This window comes from Macrotis lagotis, chromosome 4 (assembly GCF_037893015.1).
Source record: "Macrotis lagotis isolate mMagLag1 chromosome 4, bilby.v1.9.chrom.fasta, whole genome shotgun sequence".
Lineage (NCBI taxonomy): Eukaryota > Metazoa > Chordata > Mammalia > Peramelemorphia > Peramelidae > Macrotis > Macrotis lagotis.
Genome location: NC_133661.1, coordinates 114,840,955 through 114,860,422, shown reverse-complemented (window position 1 = coordinate 114,860,422; position 19,468 = coordinate 114,840,955). Strand labels below are relative to the sequence as shown.

At 34.1% G+C, this 19,468-nt stretch overlaps 1 protein-coding gene across 5 annotated transcripts in view; it reads left to right on the top strand.

The window, feature by feature from the left end:
• SLF2 (SMC5-SMC6 complex localization factor 2) overlaps positions 1-16,265 on the top strand; it is a 124,251-nt gene extending 107,986 nt beyond the window's left edge. For all 5 annotated transcript variants that reach the window (XM_074233896.1, XM_074233895.1, XM_074233899.1 and 2 more), the window contains 9 exons: positions 1,848-1,953; positions 2,415-2,591; positions 3,622-3,719; positions 4,384-4,471; positions 5,688-5,819; positions 9,614-9,688; positions 11,242-11,328; positions 12,856-12,924; positions 13,986-16,265. In XM_074233896.1, coding sequence (XP_074089997.1) covers positions 1,848-1,953; positions 2,415-2,591; positions 3,622-3,719; positions 4,384-4,471; positions 5,688-5,819; positions 9,614-9,688; positions 11,242-11,328; positions 12,856-12,924; positions 13,986-14,021 — 868 coding nt within the window. In that variant the 3' untranslated portion in view covers positions 14,022-16,265. The remainder of the gene's footprint in view (positions 1-1,847; positions 1,954-2,414; positions 2,592-3,621; positions 3,720-4,383; positions 4,472-5,687; positions 5,820-9,613; positions 9,689-11,241; positions 11,329-12,855; positions 12,925-13,985) is intronic.
• Positions 16,266-19,468: the final 3,203 nt, after the last annotated feature.

Genomic DNA, 19,468 nt, shown 5'->3' with positions numbered 1-19,468 from the left:
AGTCCCCTTTCTCCTCACTAGTATATTTCCTCACAAAATAGCCTTGTGTCTGTTACATACACCTTCTTGTGTATACTTGCCTACATACATGTTGTCTTTCCTGTTAGAATATTAGTTCATTGGTGGCAGGGACTGTTCTGGGTTTTTTTTTTGTAATTGGCATATATCAGTCATTTAATAAATGCTTTATTGATTGATTGAATTTCCCTCATTAAAAAAAAATTTTTGATACAATCTTTTTTTGGCAGTTTTGAGTTTCACATTTTTCTCCCTTCTTTTTCCTCCTTCCTCCTAACAGAAAGCAATCTAGCGTAGGTTTTTATATATGTAATTATGTTAAACATAAATCATAATCCATACAAGGGAATTCCCCTCATTTCTAATCAGACATTCATATATTAGAGCTAAAAGAGATCTTAAGTAAGGCAATATGGGGTTAAGTGACTTGTCCAAGGTCCTACAGCTAGGTAACTAATACTAAGTATCTTGGGTCTTCCTGACTCCAGGGCTGGTGCTCTATCCACTGCACCACCTAGCTGCCCTCTCTTTTCACTTTAAAATCAGTACTGCATCTCAGTTCCTGCCTATCTATATCTTATCCTTCAAGACCAAAACCAAACTCTTTTTTTTAAAGGATTTTGCAAGGCAAATGGGGTTAAATGACTTGGCCAAGGCCACACAGCTAGGTAATTATTAAGTGTCTGAGGCCAGATTTGAACTCAGGTACTCCTGACTCCAGGGCCGGTGCTCTATCCACTGAGCCACCTAGCCGCCCCAAGACCAAACTCTTAAGTCTCCTCCAATTCAGCCTTCATAGATTGCTTCAACCACAAGACACAGATTCTAACAATTAGAAAGTATCCTCCCAGTTCCCTTTTACTTATCTATTTCAGTTCTATTTTTCCCATTCTGTTTTGCCTTCAGGTACTCTTACTCTATTGTTACCAAACTATTAGATTTCTTATTCTATTTTTTGCAGCTTATACTCAAAGAAACTTAGGTTCCCTCTGAGTGCATAACCAATTGCCTTTTGTAATGTCAGACACATTGTTTGTTATGTTCCCTAGAGACTTAATTCTCCAAGAGAAGAGAACATACTCTCTTCTCCAAGAGAAGAGAACATACTCTCCTTCTCACTGCCTCTTCCAGGTGATCCTGCCGTTGTCACTAGACAGTTTCCCATTCATAGGGGCTTTAGGATACATGTTGACATCCTTTAAAAAGCCCAGTTTCTCAATTCATGAACTATCTCAGTTCCAACTTTAATTTCACTTCAGTCACATACATGAAATAGCCTCACCCTCCCTGACCTGCCCCTCTAAAATCACTGTTTCCTTAACTGTTAAAAGGAGAGATTGGACTCGATGTCCTCTAGGAATCGTTCCAGCTCTAAATCTAGAAGCTTATGAATCTTCACTTGTGTGACCTGGAATTTGGAACTCTGCAATTCACCTTTTCTCTCTCTCCCTCACTTCTCCCTAAAGAATCTTACGTTCTTCAGCTGGTTAAAATCTCTGCACAGGTGTTCTACTTTTGAATAGCTCTAATTATTAGGAAATTTTTCTTTAGTACAAGCCTACAACCTGCCTTTTTTGCAAATTCCACTTGTTTTTCATTCTAGGACCATGTATAAAATTTCTCTTCCATGTAACTGCTCTTAATATACTTGACTATTTTGATGACTCTACCAAATCTTCTCTTTTTCAAGCTAAACTTCACCAGTACCTTAAGTTTTGTATAACATGTTCTCTGCCTCATCTTGCATTGCCTTTTCCTTGAAAATGATCAGTAAAAACTTTGTTGAATGAATTTTATGTACATTTCACATTTCTTTGTGAATTTTTCAGTAATTTTGAGGTACAAAGCATATCTGAAGAAAGAAAAAATGAAGATTCTATAGAAGATGCTGTTGTTTCATGTCTTCCAGAAACTAACATTTTAAATGTAGTTAAGGTAAGAAACTTGCTATTATTATTTAAAAAAAAAAGTCATTTGTCTTTTTGTTTGCATTCTGTTTCAGATTCCACATGAAAGAAACACTTTCTGGAAAAAAAATGATGATAATAATAATAAATGATTCTTTTGCCTAAGTCATGAGTGTGTTTAAGAGGTTTTAGGTCATTGCCCCTTTTGGATTATTTTTTCTCTCAACTTTTCAGAAGTCAGGCAGAAATCTATTTTTACCACTCACAACTTTGTTTTGGATTCTACCTGGAGTCCTGTTTTCAATTACAGAACTTTTATTTGTTGTGAAAATTAGAAAGCAGAAGTGGTTCTGTCTTGTTTTATAATGATTGAATCATTGTTAACACTGATACATCAGAAGTAACAAGGAAATTTTTCTGGATTTAAAATCTTAATATTAAATGATCTTTCTTAGTAATCAAATTTCATTTTTGTGATTATGTGCTAAGTTTATAGGCTTCTGTACAGCTGTATACCCAGAAGGTTACACAGATCAAGAAATAATCTTGCTGCTTTTAATGTTCTTGAAAATGAGTTTGGAAAAGGACCTAAAACAGATTGCCCTGGTGGACTTTCAGAGTCTCCTGATAAACCTGTTGAAAAACATTAGAGATTGGGACACAAAGGTAAGAGATGAAGCTACCAAAGAATAAAACACTAGTTTGATGTTATGAAAGCAGAGATTTACATTCAGTGCAGGCAGAATAAAAATGTGTTGTTTCTAACTTGTAACCTGACATTTGGCAGGTGAGAGATGAGTCAGCTATAGACAGAGACTATATTTGTTTAATATGTGTTAAAACCATAAAAAATGTTATCTTTTTTCCATAACATTTAATCAGGGCTTATTAAATTGAAGACCCTCTGAACTTTTAAAATATTTTGATAACTGCATTTCCTTCTTAATCTTGTATATTATATTATACATTTATAAACATTTTTTTGAGAAGAGGCATGTAGACTGTCAGAGGGGTATGGTGTACAATGAATATGTCAAACATGCAGCAAACAACACTCCCTAGTGTATCCTAAATAAGATTAAAATGTAATTGAGACATTTCTCAAAATAAATAAAAATACAATAAAACATACATAATATTACATTTTTAAACTAAGTCAATATGCTGCCCACAGGGATCCTTATGTATAGATTTGGGACTCTCATTTCTGTTCGAATTTGACAGCATAATCTACCACATAAAAAGAACTTCTTTAGCTCTAAAAACTCTAAAGTGATTTCTGCCTTAGAAATTTGCCAATGTTTATGTGGGAAGGTGGTTTTTGGAAAGCTTGCATCTATGAAATTCTGAAACAAATTGATTTAAAGAAGGAAGAAAATTTGTATCCTAGTTTCGACATTAATGTGTGCAATTTTGTAGTATTTATGTTGTCTGGGACCATAACACAGGACTAACTTAAGGTCTGAAGATTGGGTTCATTGTAGCAAGGAGCTCTGGCTGGCTCCTCTGGATTAAGTTCATTTGAATCTTTAAGTACTTTTTCATAATGTGCGAGTTTTAAAAGGAGGGATTTGAGGTTTGGGGCGAGGTTGGGAATCACCCGGTATTAAGTCAGTGAGGATAGACTGTTGAGGATAGTTTGATCCCTGTCTGATCTCCATCATGAACGTGTTCCTGTTTTATCTTTGCTTTTCAGATTCCTGAGCTCTGTGTGGCCATCAGTGAGCTTTCCACTCATCACCACAACCTTCTGTGGCTAGTTCAGTTTGTGCCTAATTGGACAGCACGGGGAAGGTATGGGAGAATGGGAAAGGAAAAAAAATCTTTCAATAGCATTTACATCAATCAGAAAAGCTCTTTGGGAGAAGGAATCTGTTCTTTGGATTCATTTCCTGGCTCTTGACTCAGAGTAATTGTTTACTAAATGCTGGTTGAAAGTACTCTTCACTTTATTTTTTATTGCTTCTCAGAATCATTTCTCTTCTTTCTACTATGATAACACAGAGATCCAGTAAGAACTTGAGTCTGTTATTTAACCCATATTTGCTGCCTGGACCCTGGTTCTGGAAGTCATTCTTGATTTTATAAAAATATTGATTTAAAATGTTACCCTCTTGCCCCAGTGATGCTTGTAGCTCTAGAATATAATTCTCTTGGAACATATTGGATACATTTTAAAATTGGAATAAAGTAGAGACTAAAAAAAATCATGTTTTGTAAAAATTTTTCACCTCTTTTGCTTACCAAAAATTTTATTAAAAATAAATTTTAAGGGACGGCTAGGTAGCTCAGTGGATAGAGCACCAGCCCTGGAGTCAGGAGTACCTGAGTTCAAATCCGGCCTCAGACTCTTAATAATTACCTAGCTGTGTGGCCTTGGGCAAATCACTTAACCCCATTTGCCTTGCAAAAACCTAAAATAAATAAATGTAAGTACAATTTTAAATTCTGATTTTAGGCAAGTTAGACAGCATCTCAGCCTCGTGATTATTTCTAAATTTCTGGACAAGAAACCTGAAGATATTCCAAGTGCCAGCGATCTGCAGGTATGAATATTTTTTTTATATAGTAAATTAAATTGAGCTGATTTTTGGTTTCATGATTTGCTTTAAGGATTTTGAAGACCTAAAACTTCTTTAAATTGTTTCACAGCTGTTTTGCCTTTTTATTAGACTATTAAATATAGTCTTTTTAAAAAGCTAAGTTTTGTTATCCAATATCAGTTAGTGGTATATACCATTGCAACTATTTTGTTTTTCTACAAGGAATTTAAATATTACAGATACAGCTAGCCCAATGGAAAAGCACTTAAAGGGGCAGCTAGGTGGTGTAGTGGATAAAACACCAGCCTTGGAGTCAGGGGTACCTGGATTCAAATCTTGTCTCAGGCACTTAATAATTACCTAGCTGTGTGGCCTTGGACAAGCCACTTAACACCATTTGCCTTGCAAAAACCTAAAAAAAAAAAAGGCACTTAAAAATTTGAAACATATCTATAATAGTAGATTTGAAATTCTTCTGAATTCAAAATAAGTATTTTTCCTTAAATTTACAATTTCTTTGTGACAACTAATTGCCTGTGTGACTGACTGTTCCAGTTGTGAGTGATTGACAGACAGTGGTGTTTGCCCTATGGAAGGAGAAATAGGAAACAGTTTGATGGATTCTTGCTTCTGATTCTTATCCATTTCCCTTTGAACTTTGTAATGCAGACTAAGACTAAATTAATAGTTAACTCTCAAACTTGGTAAATCAATCTTCAAATAAAAGAGTTTAGTGATGATATATTCAGCCCAATATCTATTCCCTTATTTGGTGAACCTTTTCACTCCCTGGAGAAATAAAATCTTCATGTAAATGAATAAAAATTTGAATTTTAGACCTTTTTTGGGCAACTGGCCCTTTCAAATACCTATCCTTAAATATCAACTGGCCCTTTCAAATACCTATCCTTAAATATTTAAATAAACTATTCTTAACTCAAAATTTCCTTTTCAGGTAAAGGGGATAGTGTGTGTGTGTGTGTGTGTGTGTGTGTGTGTGTGTGTGTGTGTGTGTGTGTGTGTGTACACACCTCTCTGGAGCAAATAAAATACTCTCCAGTACAATGTCAAACACAACATTAAAATATATTATTGATGACATTTTATAAATCAACTTGAATAATTATTCATAAAGAGGACAACTTAAAAGAGACATCCAAGAATGCAGAGCATGATTTGACACTGATACCTCACTTCTTTTATGTCTTTCCTTTGGCAGATGTCTCTCCTTTGTCAATACCTTATACAAATGAAGCCTTCCGATTTGTTAAGGAAAATGATAGCAAAGAAAACAGGTGAACAACAGGGTAACCTTACCAAAGACTGTTTAGGTCTAGACCTTGAGCAACAGGTATGTTTAAAATCTTAAGTTATATGATAAGAATTCTGCAAAAAAAGGGGACTTGGAAAATGGAATGCTTTGTATGCTATCAGACTTGGTTGATGTATTGTTTCGTTAAACTGCTTTTTTCCACCTTCTCTTATTCCTTATTGAAAGGAACAGTTTTCTGGGTTTAGGAGGAAGAAGTTGATAGCTGGATAGACATAGAAATAAAGTTGATATAAATAAGATATCAATAAAATTTTTTAAGACTAAATTATCTGTAAGCATGAAAATAAGAGACCTTCTTTGGACTTTATAATAATAAAGAAATTTCAGAAAATTGTCCAAAAGCTGAGTCCTATTTTTCTATTTATTTCTGACATGAATTTTTTTTTAATAAACCAAGTAGCAAAAAATAGGTGCCGTTATCATTTTTAAAATTTTCTTTAATTTAATTACACATTACTAAAATATTCTTGGTTAAGAGTAAACATAATACCCCTCCCCCACAAAAATATAAAACCTTATGAGAAATAAAGTAAAAGAGAAAAAAAGTTTCAGTCTGTGTTCTGATACCATCAGCTCTGTCTCAGGTGGATCACATTTTTTATCATAAGTTCATCATAGAAGTTACTTCCATATTTTCCACAGTTGCTGTTGCTGATTGTAATTCTCTCCATCCATTCCTCCCCATTGCCATTTATTATATTTTCTCTCTCCTTGCACTCTGTCCTTCAAAAATGTGCTGTTGGGCAGCCAAATGGGTGCTATTATAATTTAATAAATTCTTTTAAGCCCATAATCTTGAAAAAAAAATCCAGGTGTGTTTTTTAAGTATAGTTTTTTTTAGGGTTTTTTTTTTTTTGCAAGGCATTGGGATTAAATGGCTTGCCCAAGGCTACATAGCTAGGTAATTATTAAATGTCTGAGGCCGAATTTGAACTCAGGTCCTCCTGACTCCAGGGCTGATGCTCTATCCACTGTGCCACCTAGCCCCACCCCCTTATGTATAGTAATTTTTACCTTAAGTCAACAGCTCAATTTTATTACTCCTGAAATTTTTCCTTTGCTCTGTTTTGGCACTAAAGTAATATTTCATTGATAAGTAACTTCAGTGAATAATTGACTTAATGAGTATAGTACACTTGCTTTTGTGCAGATTGCAATCCACCCATGCTTTCCTTTCATATGGCTTTTCTTCATTTCCTTCTGTAAATCTTGCAGGGTTGATTTATCCAGTTTGATGGATAACATTTATTGTAATGATGTTAGACTGGAATTCATTTAATTAAATGTCATCTTTTTCTCATTGTTATTCTTTTTTTTATTAATCTTTGTTTAACAAAATTGTGGTCAGCTGTATGTAGACGATTAGGAGAATGATCCCCATATAAATTCATTTCCTACCTGTTAAAATGTATAATGTTATTTTTGTTGTTCGGTGCTCTACATGTCTATCACTCCTAACACTTTTCTAAAAGATGTTATTTTTGTTACATGAGCAAAGGGTTTTAGATTTGACAAGTCTTTGATTTCTAATGTTTTTTATTCCCAAACCATACTTTCCAGCATTTCTAGTCATCTTCCTCTGTGCCTTCCTTATGTATTAAAGTCACCAAATACCTACATATATGTTGATTTTATTTGGAACATTTTATGGAGTTCTTTGTAGAATTGTTCTGTCTCCCCATCCACAGTAACAGGTCATAGCCCTTAAGTTGTAGTTAGTATGCTTGTAATATTTGCTCATGTTTAACATGAGCCTTGTAGTAAAAGAAAGTCTATCTCATGAAATGTTTCTTGTTTCCTCTTATTTACTTTTACTTATTAATTTACTTTAGCTGCAACTTCTTTTTGACTTTTAGTTTCCTTCATGATAAGACTGTCAAAATTAATATGATTCATTTCCTCTGGTAGAATGGCAAAGTAGCAAATGTAAAGTAGCAAAATCTCTGTACCAGCAGTTGATGTTTATAGATTACTTTAAAATGACATAATTCCTAGCATCATCTTGTCCCCTTTTCTGCCACTTGATCATCTTAGTGGCCGCAGGGGGGACAGACTAGACAAGAGTAAGAGGCATTTTGTGTTTGTCTTTAATGCATGTTTTTTTTTGCCATGGCCAAGCAGTTAATCACTGTGGTGATTTAGCTTCTCTGTTTTTGTATATGCTCTTTCTTTGAAAACAAACATCATCTATTGTCAGAATTGTGCTTAAAGTCACTGCAGCATGGTAAAACCTGCCAGAGAACGTGTTCCATTGACATAACTTTCAAGGAGCCAAGGTTACACCTTTATCTTATGAAGCTTTAGAGTAGACTTTCTGTAATGAAGTATATAACTGCTACCACCTTCACTAAATCTCTCTATTGTAGTTTAAAGGCTTAAGTAACCTTTAAGAAAGACACTTGTTAAAACAAGGGCAATGTTTAAAATAAATAAAAGGAGCATGTAATTAAGTGTTACACTGTTTGCTACTAACTTAAAATGGGATCTGGGGAAAGGAAGGAGGGTGCTCAGTTGCTGGAATAATTTTAAAAGAATGGATGATTGGATATGTGATTGGGAGATGGGGTGGAGAAAGTATTTAAGATATGAGGAGGAACATGGGAATGGCAAATGAACACTCCATTTGAAAAATTATATACTAAGATGGTGGGTTCATGTTGAGGTGTAGGAAATTGAGTTGAGCAGGAACGATTATCAGCTTATGAAGAAACAACAAAGCCTGGTAGAAATTTAAACTTAAATCAGCTTGATTATTGAGCTGAGGAATGACAATCAAAGCCAGGCTATAAGAAAATTAGTCTATCTTGTGCAATTGGTAGCAAGAATATAATATGGGTGCTTGAACCATGGCAATAGAGCAAAGAGAGAGTGAAGGAATGAATCACATATTTTGAAAAAGATATTAAAACCTTGGCAGATTGAATGTATAGAATGGAAAGCGAATAATTACTGACAACTCCAAGGTTTCTTGCTTAGGAGACTAAATATATAGTCAGTACTTCTGGCAAAAATGAAGAAGTGAAACTGCTAGGTTTGAGGTGAGGGTATCCATGTGAAATCCTAGAGATGAAAAAAAAGCAGTAAGAGATCAGCCTGAATGGCTAACTGGGAATAATCATCAAAGAACCTTAACAAATTTTTATTAGAAGACTGTCTCTTCCTACTTTTTTATCTTTGGGTAATGTGAAATTTGAGTATTTTATGAATTTAATTTTCTTAGATTGTAGTCTGTCTAAATTTATCAGAGTCTAAAACTGAACTCATCTTCCACATATAAACCTGTCTTACTATAGATAGAATTCCTTTTTTAGTGGATAAGATTCCTATTCTCCCAGTCACTGAGGTTTAAAAACCACAGTTATCTTTGACTATTCCTTCTTTTTCCCTATCCACATCCAAATAGTTGTCAAGGTCTGTCAGTTCATCCTCTATAATATCTCTCAAACCCATTTCCTTCTTTCTGTTCAGACTGCTACTATCCTCCTAGTTCAGGTCACAACATTTCTTACCTAGACTATTCTAATATTCTCCTAATTGACTTCTCTGCCTTTTACCTCCCAGCACAGCTGAAAAACAAAATTTCCTAATATCCAGGCTTGTGACTCCCTGTTGTGTGAATAGGGTTAGAAGTTAGTAATTTATTGTACCATTTAATGTCCTCTATTTTGTTTGTGTGTGTGTGTGTGTGACACATAACTCTTTTTTCCTTCATTTAGTCCCTTATAGAAATAGCATTTTAGTCTGTTAGACTGTAGATGTATCCTTTTTTTTCTCCTTGAAGCACTAATTTATATTTATTTAATCTTTTCTAGGTATATTATCTGACTTATGTGCTTCTTCACTTAGTCAGTGAAGTTAGTTCCTATTCTTTTCCTTTTCAACGGAGGGTAAGGAATCTTTAGTATTTTAAATGTAATATTCATAAAGGTAATTGAATTAATTTCACATCTAGTAAAACAATTATCAAAAATTTACTTAATTTGGTTTTACTTTGGAACACGACTTCTTTAACCTAGAATCTAAAAACTTTAAAAAACCCTATTATTTCAGTGTAATTAATTTTCTTTGTAATCTTAAGTTTTTTTATTTTTTGTACTTCTCTATGTTCAGTCCTATATCAAATTCCTTACTTTCTCTGGGAGGTAGAGGAGAGAGAGAGAAAAACATTTGGAACTCAAAAATTTTTTAAGTGAATGTTAAAAATTGTCTTTATGTATAATTGAAGAAGAATAAATATTTTTAAAAACAAAAAATAATGTACAGGGGGAAAGTGCATTTGTCCGAGTTAAAAACAAATCCATATTTTTTTTTTGCAAGGCAAATGGGGGTTAAGTGGCTTGCCCAAGGCCACACAGCTAGGTAATTATTAAGTGTCTGGGACCGGATTTGAACCCAGGTACTCCTGACTCCAGGGCCGGTGCTTTATCCACTACGCCACCTAGCCGCCCCAACAAATCCATATTTTAAAAAACAGCATTCTGAAAAGAGCTCTATAGGTGTCACAAGATTGCCAAAGCAGTCTGTGATACAAAAAGGATTTATAAAGTCCTGTTTTAGAGTTGGGCACAAAATAGCATAAGGTGAAGTCATCTTATGAGAAACTAGGTTAATAGTTATTTTCTTGTAATTAGTGACCTGTTGAAAGTTCTTATTAATTTTCTAAATAGTGATGTTGAATCTATTTTTATAGTGTAAAATATAACACATCAACCTCTATCAAAGAAATAGAGAGTGGTTCATAAGTTTTAACTAACCAAAGTCTGAATTTAGTTGAATGATCTTAGCCCTTTTGTAAATGCTGCTGATTTTCACAAAAATGAACCAGTGTATCATAGTAGCTTGATAAACTTATGTCTCTTCACTTTCCTGACTCAGGCTTGATGAATTAATACAGTCATCACTCTTTTTAATGTGTTTGTGTTGACTATCAAATTCTTTTAAAATGTTAGCTTAGAAACTAAAATTAACTTCCCAAGAAATTCAGTATGATAGGTCTTTTATTAATAAAAGCTTGTTTTGTTTCCAGAGGAAAGCAGCCCTCTATTGAAGCTTGAATATTCCTTGGAGAATGGGCTAGACTACTTCTCATATTTCTGAGGAATTCAGCATCTACCTTGAGCTCTAGATCTACTTTTCATTAATGCCTTCATGGATAAGAACTATTTAGAATTACTACTTTTATTTTTGGCTATTTTTCTATATTAACTAGCAAGAAACCATAATAGCCCTATTGTCTTGGCAGTCACTGCTTTCACTGACAGGACAGAGTTTGGGTATGATTGTTTTGGTTGATTAACATCAGAAATTGAAAACTGGGGGATGATAGATTTGAAAATGATAGTCAATTGGTCTGCCTAACTGTAACTTTGCATCTTTGGATAGTTCATAATGCTTCAGAGTTAACTTGTTTTAAGCTAACCCTTTTCTTTGTTTCATGTAGAAATATTTACTGCAGCTCTGTGGTTCTCTGGAGAAGCACATAAAGTGCTGTATCAGAGAAGATGCAAGATTTTTTCATAGGACAAAGGTAAGTATGAATGTTCTTTCTTAGCAAATGGTAGTAGACACTTAAAAAAAAGTATATATGTTCATTTAAAACTTAAGGCATATTCTTGAATTCTAAATCTACCCTTAGTGTCTACACTTATATTTTGTTGTCTCTTGTATTTTGGATAGTTTATAACTATGTGATAATGTTTATCATGTGTATAACTTTCACGTGCTAAATTAATTGGTAAATTCCATCCAGTGTAAGAGTGATCACTTGAATCCAATACTTTTTTTTTAATTAATTGAAATAAATAGCTTAGTGCACAGATGTGAATTTTTGTATTGAGTTACAGATTTTCAAATACCTGTTGGGTTACTTCTAGAACAGAAAGCCCTGGTTTCAAAAACACATTCTTTTGAACACTTACTGGAGTTACTGGTCCGTAGAACCTTGTGGTTGTTGCTGACAGACAGGTTCAAAGAAGACCACCCAGCGGCTTTTTTGAAGTGGAGGGTCTTGAGTCCAAGTTAGTGCCAGAAACTACTCTTATTTACTCAGGGTGAAGAGTGACAGAAATGATCTTGGGAATTGCTTCAGAGGATGGTCTTGTTGAAATGACAAGTTTCATACTTTCTCTAAATTACCAAAAGAAAAAGTAGCAACTTATTTAAGTGAAATTGAATCTCCTGAATTCCAGATGTTGAAAAAGTTGAACTGAAAGACAACTGCAGAAAATTGTCTATTGTTACCTTGTTTAAACAGTTAAACTTTTTCTAGAAATAGTTGTGTCTTCAATTGCTAATTAGCAAACATTAATATTAATTAGTGCAAGATTTAAAATAATGTATCATTTTAGTTTTTTCAAATGTTTTATTTTTTCAATTACATGAAAAGATAATTTTCATCATTCATCTTTTTGAAATCTTTTGACTTCCATATTTTTCCATCACCCTCCTATTCCCGCCCCCCCACAGCCAATATCTGCATTCTACAAATACAGACGTACAGTCATGTTTAACATATCTATCTACATATTAGTTATGTTGTGAAAGAAGAATCAGAACTAAAGGGGGAGGAGAAAAAATCTCATAAAACAAGTTTTAAAAGATCATCATTCATCTTTTTGAAATCTTTTGACTTCCATATTTTTCCATCACCCTCCTATTCCCACCCCCTACAGCTAATATCTGCATTCTACAAGTACAGACGTACAGTCATGTTTAACATATCTATCTACATATTAGTTATGTTGTGAAAGAAGAATCAGAACTAAAGGGGGAGGAGAAAAAAATCTCATAAAACAAGTTTTAAAAGTGAAAAAAGTAGAATGCATCATTTTCAATCTGTGATCTGCACAGAGATTGGGTTAAATATATATATGCTCTTAATATGAAGAGAAAAAAACAAGTATTTGTCTTGCTTTTAGTACTAGAAAGAACCAAAGCAGAAAATACAATTGCCTGAACCCTCTTAAATGCTGGAACCTGGGGCAGCCTGGGAGATCTGTCACCTCCCACAAGCAAGGCTATCCATATCAATGAGTTTTTTGTTTTTGTTTTAAAGGTAATAGATTTAGTTGCCATAATACATGGAAAATGGCAAGATATGATCCAAAATTCTCAGCCTATTCAGGTAATTATATGGTTCTTTTTCTTAATTCTGAATACTTAGTGTGCTTTGAATAAATATGCATATAACATATTAGTTATATTATGCTTTGTTACAGCATGTTACTGAAATGATGATTCATTGTGCATAAGGGAATACTTAAAAAATATGTTGCTGGAAATACAAATAATTGTATTAAAAACCAGGTGCATTTAAACCACATTTCACTGAAAGGATGTTTTTATAAAGATCATCTTGTAGTTCTTTATAGTATCATCTGCTCAAAGAATCCTTGCCACAATTGCTTAATACTAATCTGTCTGATAATCTGAGATTATCTGAGTGCATGTAGATTGTATTGAAATCATAGGAACACTAAAGGGAGTCTTCAGAGGTAATGACTCAGGAAAAGTGAGCTCATACTATCTGACATTTTAATGTTTTTAATATTGCTGATACTCTCAATTTGATGATCTAATAAAGCATGCATGTAGAGAAAAAAGCTTTGTATAGAAAATCAGTATTCTCCTAGGAAATTTGATGAAATGTTTAATTGTTTTATTTTTACTTTTTAACTTATAATAAAGTATTTAAAAAATTTTAAGGCCAACAGTATTTACACTAAAATAGCTTGATATAGAAGGAAATTTGTTTCCAAAGATTCATGTTCATTCACTTAGCATGTTTCTTAATGTCCTTAATGACCTTTTTGAGATATATATATATATATATATATATATATATATATATATATATATATATATATATATGTATATATGTATATATGTATATATGTAGATATAGATGTAGATATATAGATATATGGTGCTAAGGAGGAAACATAGTATTCAGAGTAAGTAATTTTGTTATTAGACTACTATATGAATATGGATACCATTTATTGTAGTTGTAAGAAGGCAGCATAATACTATACTTACTGAATTCACCTTTGTCTTCAAAACATTTAATTTGTTTAAAATTAGAGTTATATGACTATTAATCTAAGCTTTGCTTCTCTCTTCACCTTCCTGTGTTTTTTTTTGTTGTTGTTGTTGTTGTTGTTGGGTTTTTGTTTTTTTTTTTAGGGAAAGCTGCATGACTTCTGGGTACCAGATTCTTAATTGGAGTAGCTAAAATGTTGACCCAAGAAAAATTGAACAGGGCAAGAATCTTTACTGAAAATATGGAAAATGTAGATGCAGACTTCACATAGAAACATTTGCATGGGGAGACAAATAAGTAATATGCCGTTTGAATCCAGACTCTACAAGAGAATGTAAAGTATGAACCTTGGATGGGATTGTCTAATCCCTTAACAGGAGATGCTAAAACTAGAACTTGGTTCTTGTTTTTGGAACAGAATGCTCATCTAATAATACATGAATGTACTTTAAAAAAAATTCTCATCAAATCTCTAATTTGTCTTGTCCTGCACAAGTTACCAAAAGTCCTGAATAGAAGTGCTAAGAAATTTGGATAAATTTGCCAAAATCATGCATGTTTCTCTTCCTTTGTAAAACCATGGATTGTAATTACTTATAAAGTATGTGGGCTTGAGGACAATTCACTCCACTTGAAAAATCATAGGCTGCTCTTAATGTTTAAAACACTGGGATGCTAGCCTTTGGTTAAAGGATATGTTTCTATTAATGAATGAGCCAAAAAGGCTTTTAATAGTAACAAACTATTGATACTTTTAGTTTAATTAAAAGGTTATTTTTTTAATACTTGAATGTCAGTTTATAAAGTATTTCCTAAAACTGAATAACAACTAGATGCTTTTTAATTATTAACTTGGGTGATGCAGCTCTATCCCTGAGTGACTTCAATGAAACAGTAGAATCCGAACAAAAAAATCTAGGAGACAAGATTTCTTTCTTTACAAAGAGTTTTTGGAAAAGCACTTGGTCCTTACAAATGAAGGCACAGGAAGAAGAAAACCTTTTCTGTGAGAATTACTATTGAAAAATTAGGTGGTTTAAGTGACTCAAGTCTATTTTAAGTATGATGCTACAAAGTTCAGCCTTCTAAATGGGATTCCACATATTCACCCAAGAATCAAACTAATAATGTTGTTGTCTCCAGTCCTCTTTATATTATTTTCTCTCTCATACTTGCACACCCACTTCTTATTAAGCCAACTGGCAGGAATCCTTTTATCACTATTACTACCTCTTCAAGGTTTTGTTTATAAAATGTACATCTTTAGTGGGAAAAAAATGAAAGGGTTTATTTAGATTTGGACTAGGAGCAAAGGTTCACTGATGCTGGACATATACCTTAATATAAGTATAATTCTCCTTTGATGTGTTATGTGTAATTTTATAAATGTTCGTATTTTTCTTATTGTCCATTGTTACTGTAAAGTGTACAAATTCCTGAGTATAAAATATATTGCTTTGATTTTTGTATAAGTAGAGCATGTAAATATTTTCTTATCATGTGCATTAAAGGGATTGGAGTGGATTGCTTAGGGAGGAAAGGATGGATTTTTTTGAATAGTCCTTTTTTACTGCAGTTTGATACAAGTAAACTGTTAGACCTATGATTTTTTTAAACTACTTTGGTAAACTTTTATTTAATAATTTTCAGAAAAAAATAAATATTTTAAAAGTTCACCATATATGGTTAAGAAGGATTATTGTATATATCATTTTTTTAAAAAGGAAAACTGGAAAATGCTTGACTTCAGGCAATAGGTCCTAATATGTTATATTTGTCTTGCTGGGGTCGTGCTTAAGCAATCCTTCAGTTAACCTGCCAAATCAGTTACCAAGCATTTATCAAACCCCTATTTGATTCCAGGCACTGTGCTGTGAGCCAGGGATTCAAAACAGAGGCACGAGGTAGCAACTGCCCTTAAGAAGTCAGCTTGTAACTAGCTTGAGATCTTAAATCAAATCAAATGAAAGGGACTCCCAAGTCCATCTGATTTATCCCCCTCATTTGTTAAAGGAGGAACTGAATGTCAGGGAGGTTTGGTAGATTGCCCGAGGTCACACAGCTGGGTGAGCATCAGGGGCAGGCGCTGATGCCCTTCTGAATTCGTGTTCCTTGTACTGCCATGTCTCCTGCCTTCTGGAGGTACAGTTTTTGCCTTAATGTGCTCCTGAGATAGATTTTACAAAAAATCAGAATTTGCCAAAAAGAACATATTTTTTTTCTAAAGCAACCCTCTCCCAAAGAAGTACTCATTGTAAAACCAGCATTTTTTTTTTTTAGTAACTTTGTGAACAAAGCTTACCCAAGTTAGTGTTGTTTGGTAAGATTAACCATGCTAGGAACTACACTATCTAATTTTCTAAATAGGATGAACTTTCTGTCCATGTTGCAAGCAGAAAATAAAGGTATTTATTTTAAAAATGTCTGTGCTTTTATGTAACTGACTTTTCTAACTAATTTGGTGGTGGTGGTGGTGGTGGTGGTGGTGGCAGTGGTGGCGGTGGTGGTGATGGTAGTAAATAGAAAATGTAATTTTCCTCTTATTGAGGTCCTAATAATGAACATATCCCATTTAGCAGTATTGGCATTGTCCCCCTCTCCTGCTGGCTGAGATAGAACTGTCTGAAAACACTAGATGAGAGATTAGGATGTGTTAGAAAGTTTTATGTATTTGATGTTACCTTTTTCAGTCACAAGAATCATGTTTAAATTTGGCCTACAGAAGTTATCCCATAGTTGTCAAGTAATTAAATCAGTATTATCTATTGATAAGAGCCTTGAGGTCAGTGACTACAGTGCTTCATATCTTAAGTGCTTATGATAGGATTTTCAAATTGAATTGAAGTCTGTGTCAATATAAATAATATAGTTGATGCAAAAAGCAGTTAATGAAAGTTACATAGAGAGACAATAGACAGTCTTGACCTTGAGGAGCTCAACAATCTAATGAGTACAAATTAGAAACAGAATTAACAGGACATAGTTGAGAATTAAGAAGTATTGAGGGGGTAGCTAGGTGGCACAGTGGATAGAACACCAGCCCTGTAGTCAGGAGGACCTGAGTTCAAATCCAACATCAGATACTTAATAACTTGCTTAGCTGTGTGACCTTGGACAAGTCACTTAACTCCATTACCTTGCAAAAAGAAAAAAAGTATTGTAAGAAAACTTCCTTTAGAAGGTGGAAGTTTAGTTGGGACTTGAACTAATTCATGGATGCTGGAGAAGGAACTAATTTTTTTTTTTAAGTAGAGGAAGGCTTAATGACAAGGAAATAACCATTTACATATAACTATGCTAATAATGTGTCAGAAATGTTTTTGAAGTCTCCTTGGACTCTGTACATCTGAGGACAGGGTTTAGATGGCAAGTCAGATGGAACTGCTGACACAGGTTGAATGTTTATTCATCATCAAGTTTTCTGCCTTGATAGTCCTGATTATACTAATTCAACTTTGCAGAAGGGGAAGAAAGGGAAAGAAAAGACATTTTTTTTCCTCTTTCTTATGAAGGTTTTGTATTACATAGTGTTTAAAATCTTTTGAGTATTTTACTTGATATTAAAAGCGTCTTTAGTTTGCTTCTAGTGTTTGGTGGTAATTATTAAGGGACTAAGTAGCCACTTTAACTGCTTCCATACCCCTCACACCCTTTGTATGTGGGTGTTTATGTGAAATATGCTCTCATCTTATTACCTCACCTTGCCTTCAAAATTTTCCTTTGAGTTATTCAGTTGATCATGTTCTTCTGTGTACTGGAGTATTTCTTCTGGATTTTGAGAGATCTGGTTACAAATTCAGGTGTGTTTAAAACACTTTATCTAATATTTCCGTTTTCTGTCTTTTTTCAGATAGTTGTAGTCTAGTTCCTAAGAATTCCAAGGGAAATGTTTTTGTGTCCCTGGATATTGTCACTTTTGGTTTTTCTTCTCCCATCCTTACTGTTACTGTGCTTGATCATCTCTCTTCTAGTCTAGAGTATATGACTAAAATTATTGGGAAAAGAAAAAGACACTTTGGGAGAGAAGTCATTGGTATTAAAATACTCCCAGTCTTCTGCTTTAGGAAGTGCTGTTTAACAAGATGTTGAAAGGAAAACTCTTGTCATCTCTCCACTCACTGGAAGAAATTTGATCACACATGTGCCAGATATGGTCACCGGAGACCCAAGTTCTCTTAAGCAGATTCCTATACCCAAATGTAAGGTTTTTTCCCTCCTGTCCAGCAGAATTTAAAGTGGGGTGAGCAAGAAGAGGAATAGATCAACCTGGAAAAAAACTTTCATACTCTTCACAGCAGTTTTCACAGTGGCCATGTCTGCATTTGAAGATGTCTGCTACATGTCAATCAAAACACATATCCCACAGGCAAATTAGAGATGACTTAAAGGGAGGGCACTAGGGAATTGCAGGTTTGTTATTAGATGAACCTACTGCTTCCAAATCTCATGCATCATTTCTCATTAAAACTAGAATGTATTTTAATCCTGTAATAGTCAGGATTTTAGGGGCAGGCTGTCCAATTTAATAAGTCTTTAGTTATAGGGAATTGTATATTGTCTGTAATCCAAAAAGAGGGCAAGAGACGACTGGTGATAGTGAACCCCATGGAAGTGTCCTCAGATATTCAGGTTGTGACTATATCATTTTGCTGACTAATGTGTCCTTCAGAGGGAAGCAAAGAGACAAACTTGACTTTGAGCAAACTAATTAGAGTTAGAAACTCTTAAGCAAAACTTGGTGAATGATAATGAAATGCTATCTGAGAATGCTGTCTTTAAGACAGCTTCCACAAGGAGCCAGTTAAACTTGATAGCAATGAAAGAAGTTTAAACTTTGTGATTGCCTGTTGACAACCCAAAATAAAATTCCCAGGGAAATAGTGAAGGAAAATGCATCTGGAAATGGGAAGCTGGTATCCTTTTTTGCTACTTTAGAGAAATCACTGGGAACGTTTCAGGGGTATAAGGAATAAGCCTTATTCTACCTTGGCAAACTCAATATAACAAATCAAATATTCATCAGTGAGTTATCCAGCAGTGAAATTGAAGATTTTCCTAAATAAAAAAAAAAGACTGCAATAAGGAAGGAAGGAAACCTATTACACATTGCCAAACAGTGTACTAAACAGATTACAAGTATTTGAATTTGATTCTCACAATAACCTTGTGAGGTGGGTGATTTGGTTATCATTCCCATTTTATAACTGAGGAAAATGAGTTAAGGTTTAAAGTAACTGTCCTTTACGGTCAAAAAAGCATCAGATTTAGAACTGGGATCTGGGTTCAAATATTGTTCTGTAATCTCGAGCAGATCACTTCCCCTCTCTGATTTCTTCCTCTGTAAAATCAGTGGGGCTTGATGAGATGCTTATGGTCTCTTTTAGAAGCCTCCATGATCTGGGCCTCTCACTCTTTTCCTCCAAGCCCCTGCATTCATGCTCGGTCCAACCCCTCCTCATTTCTCCTTTGCTTTTGCTCGTGTTCCCATCAGCCTGAATGGCCATCTGACTGTTTTAGAACTGCTGGTTTTGGTGAGGGTTAGAAATCAGCGTCCAGCAGGCCCTCCCCCCGACCCAACTACACAAAGCCAAAAAGATGGGAGCAGTTGCACATCTGTGACAGGGTT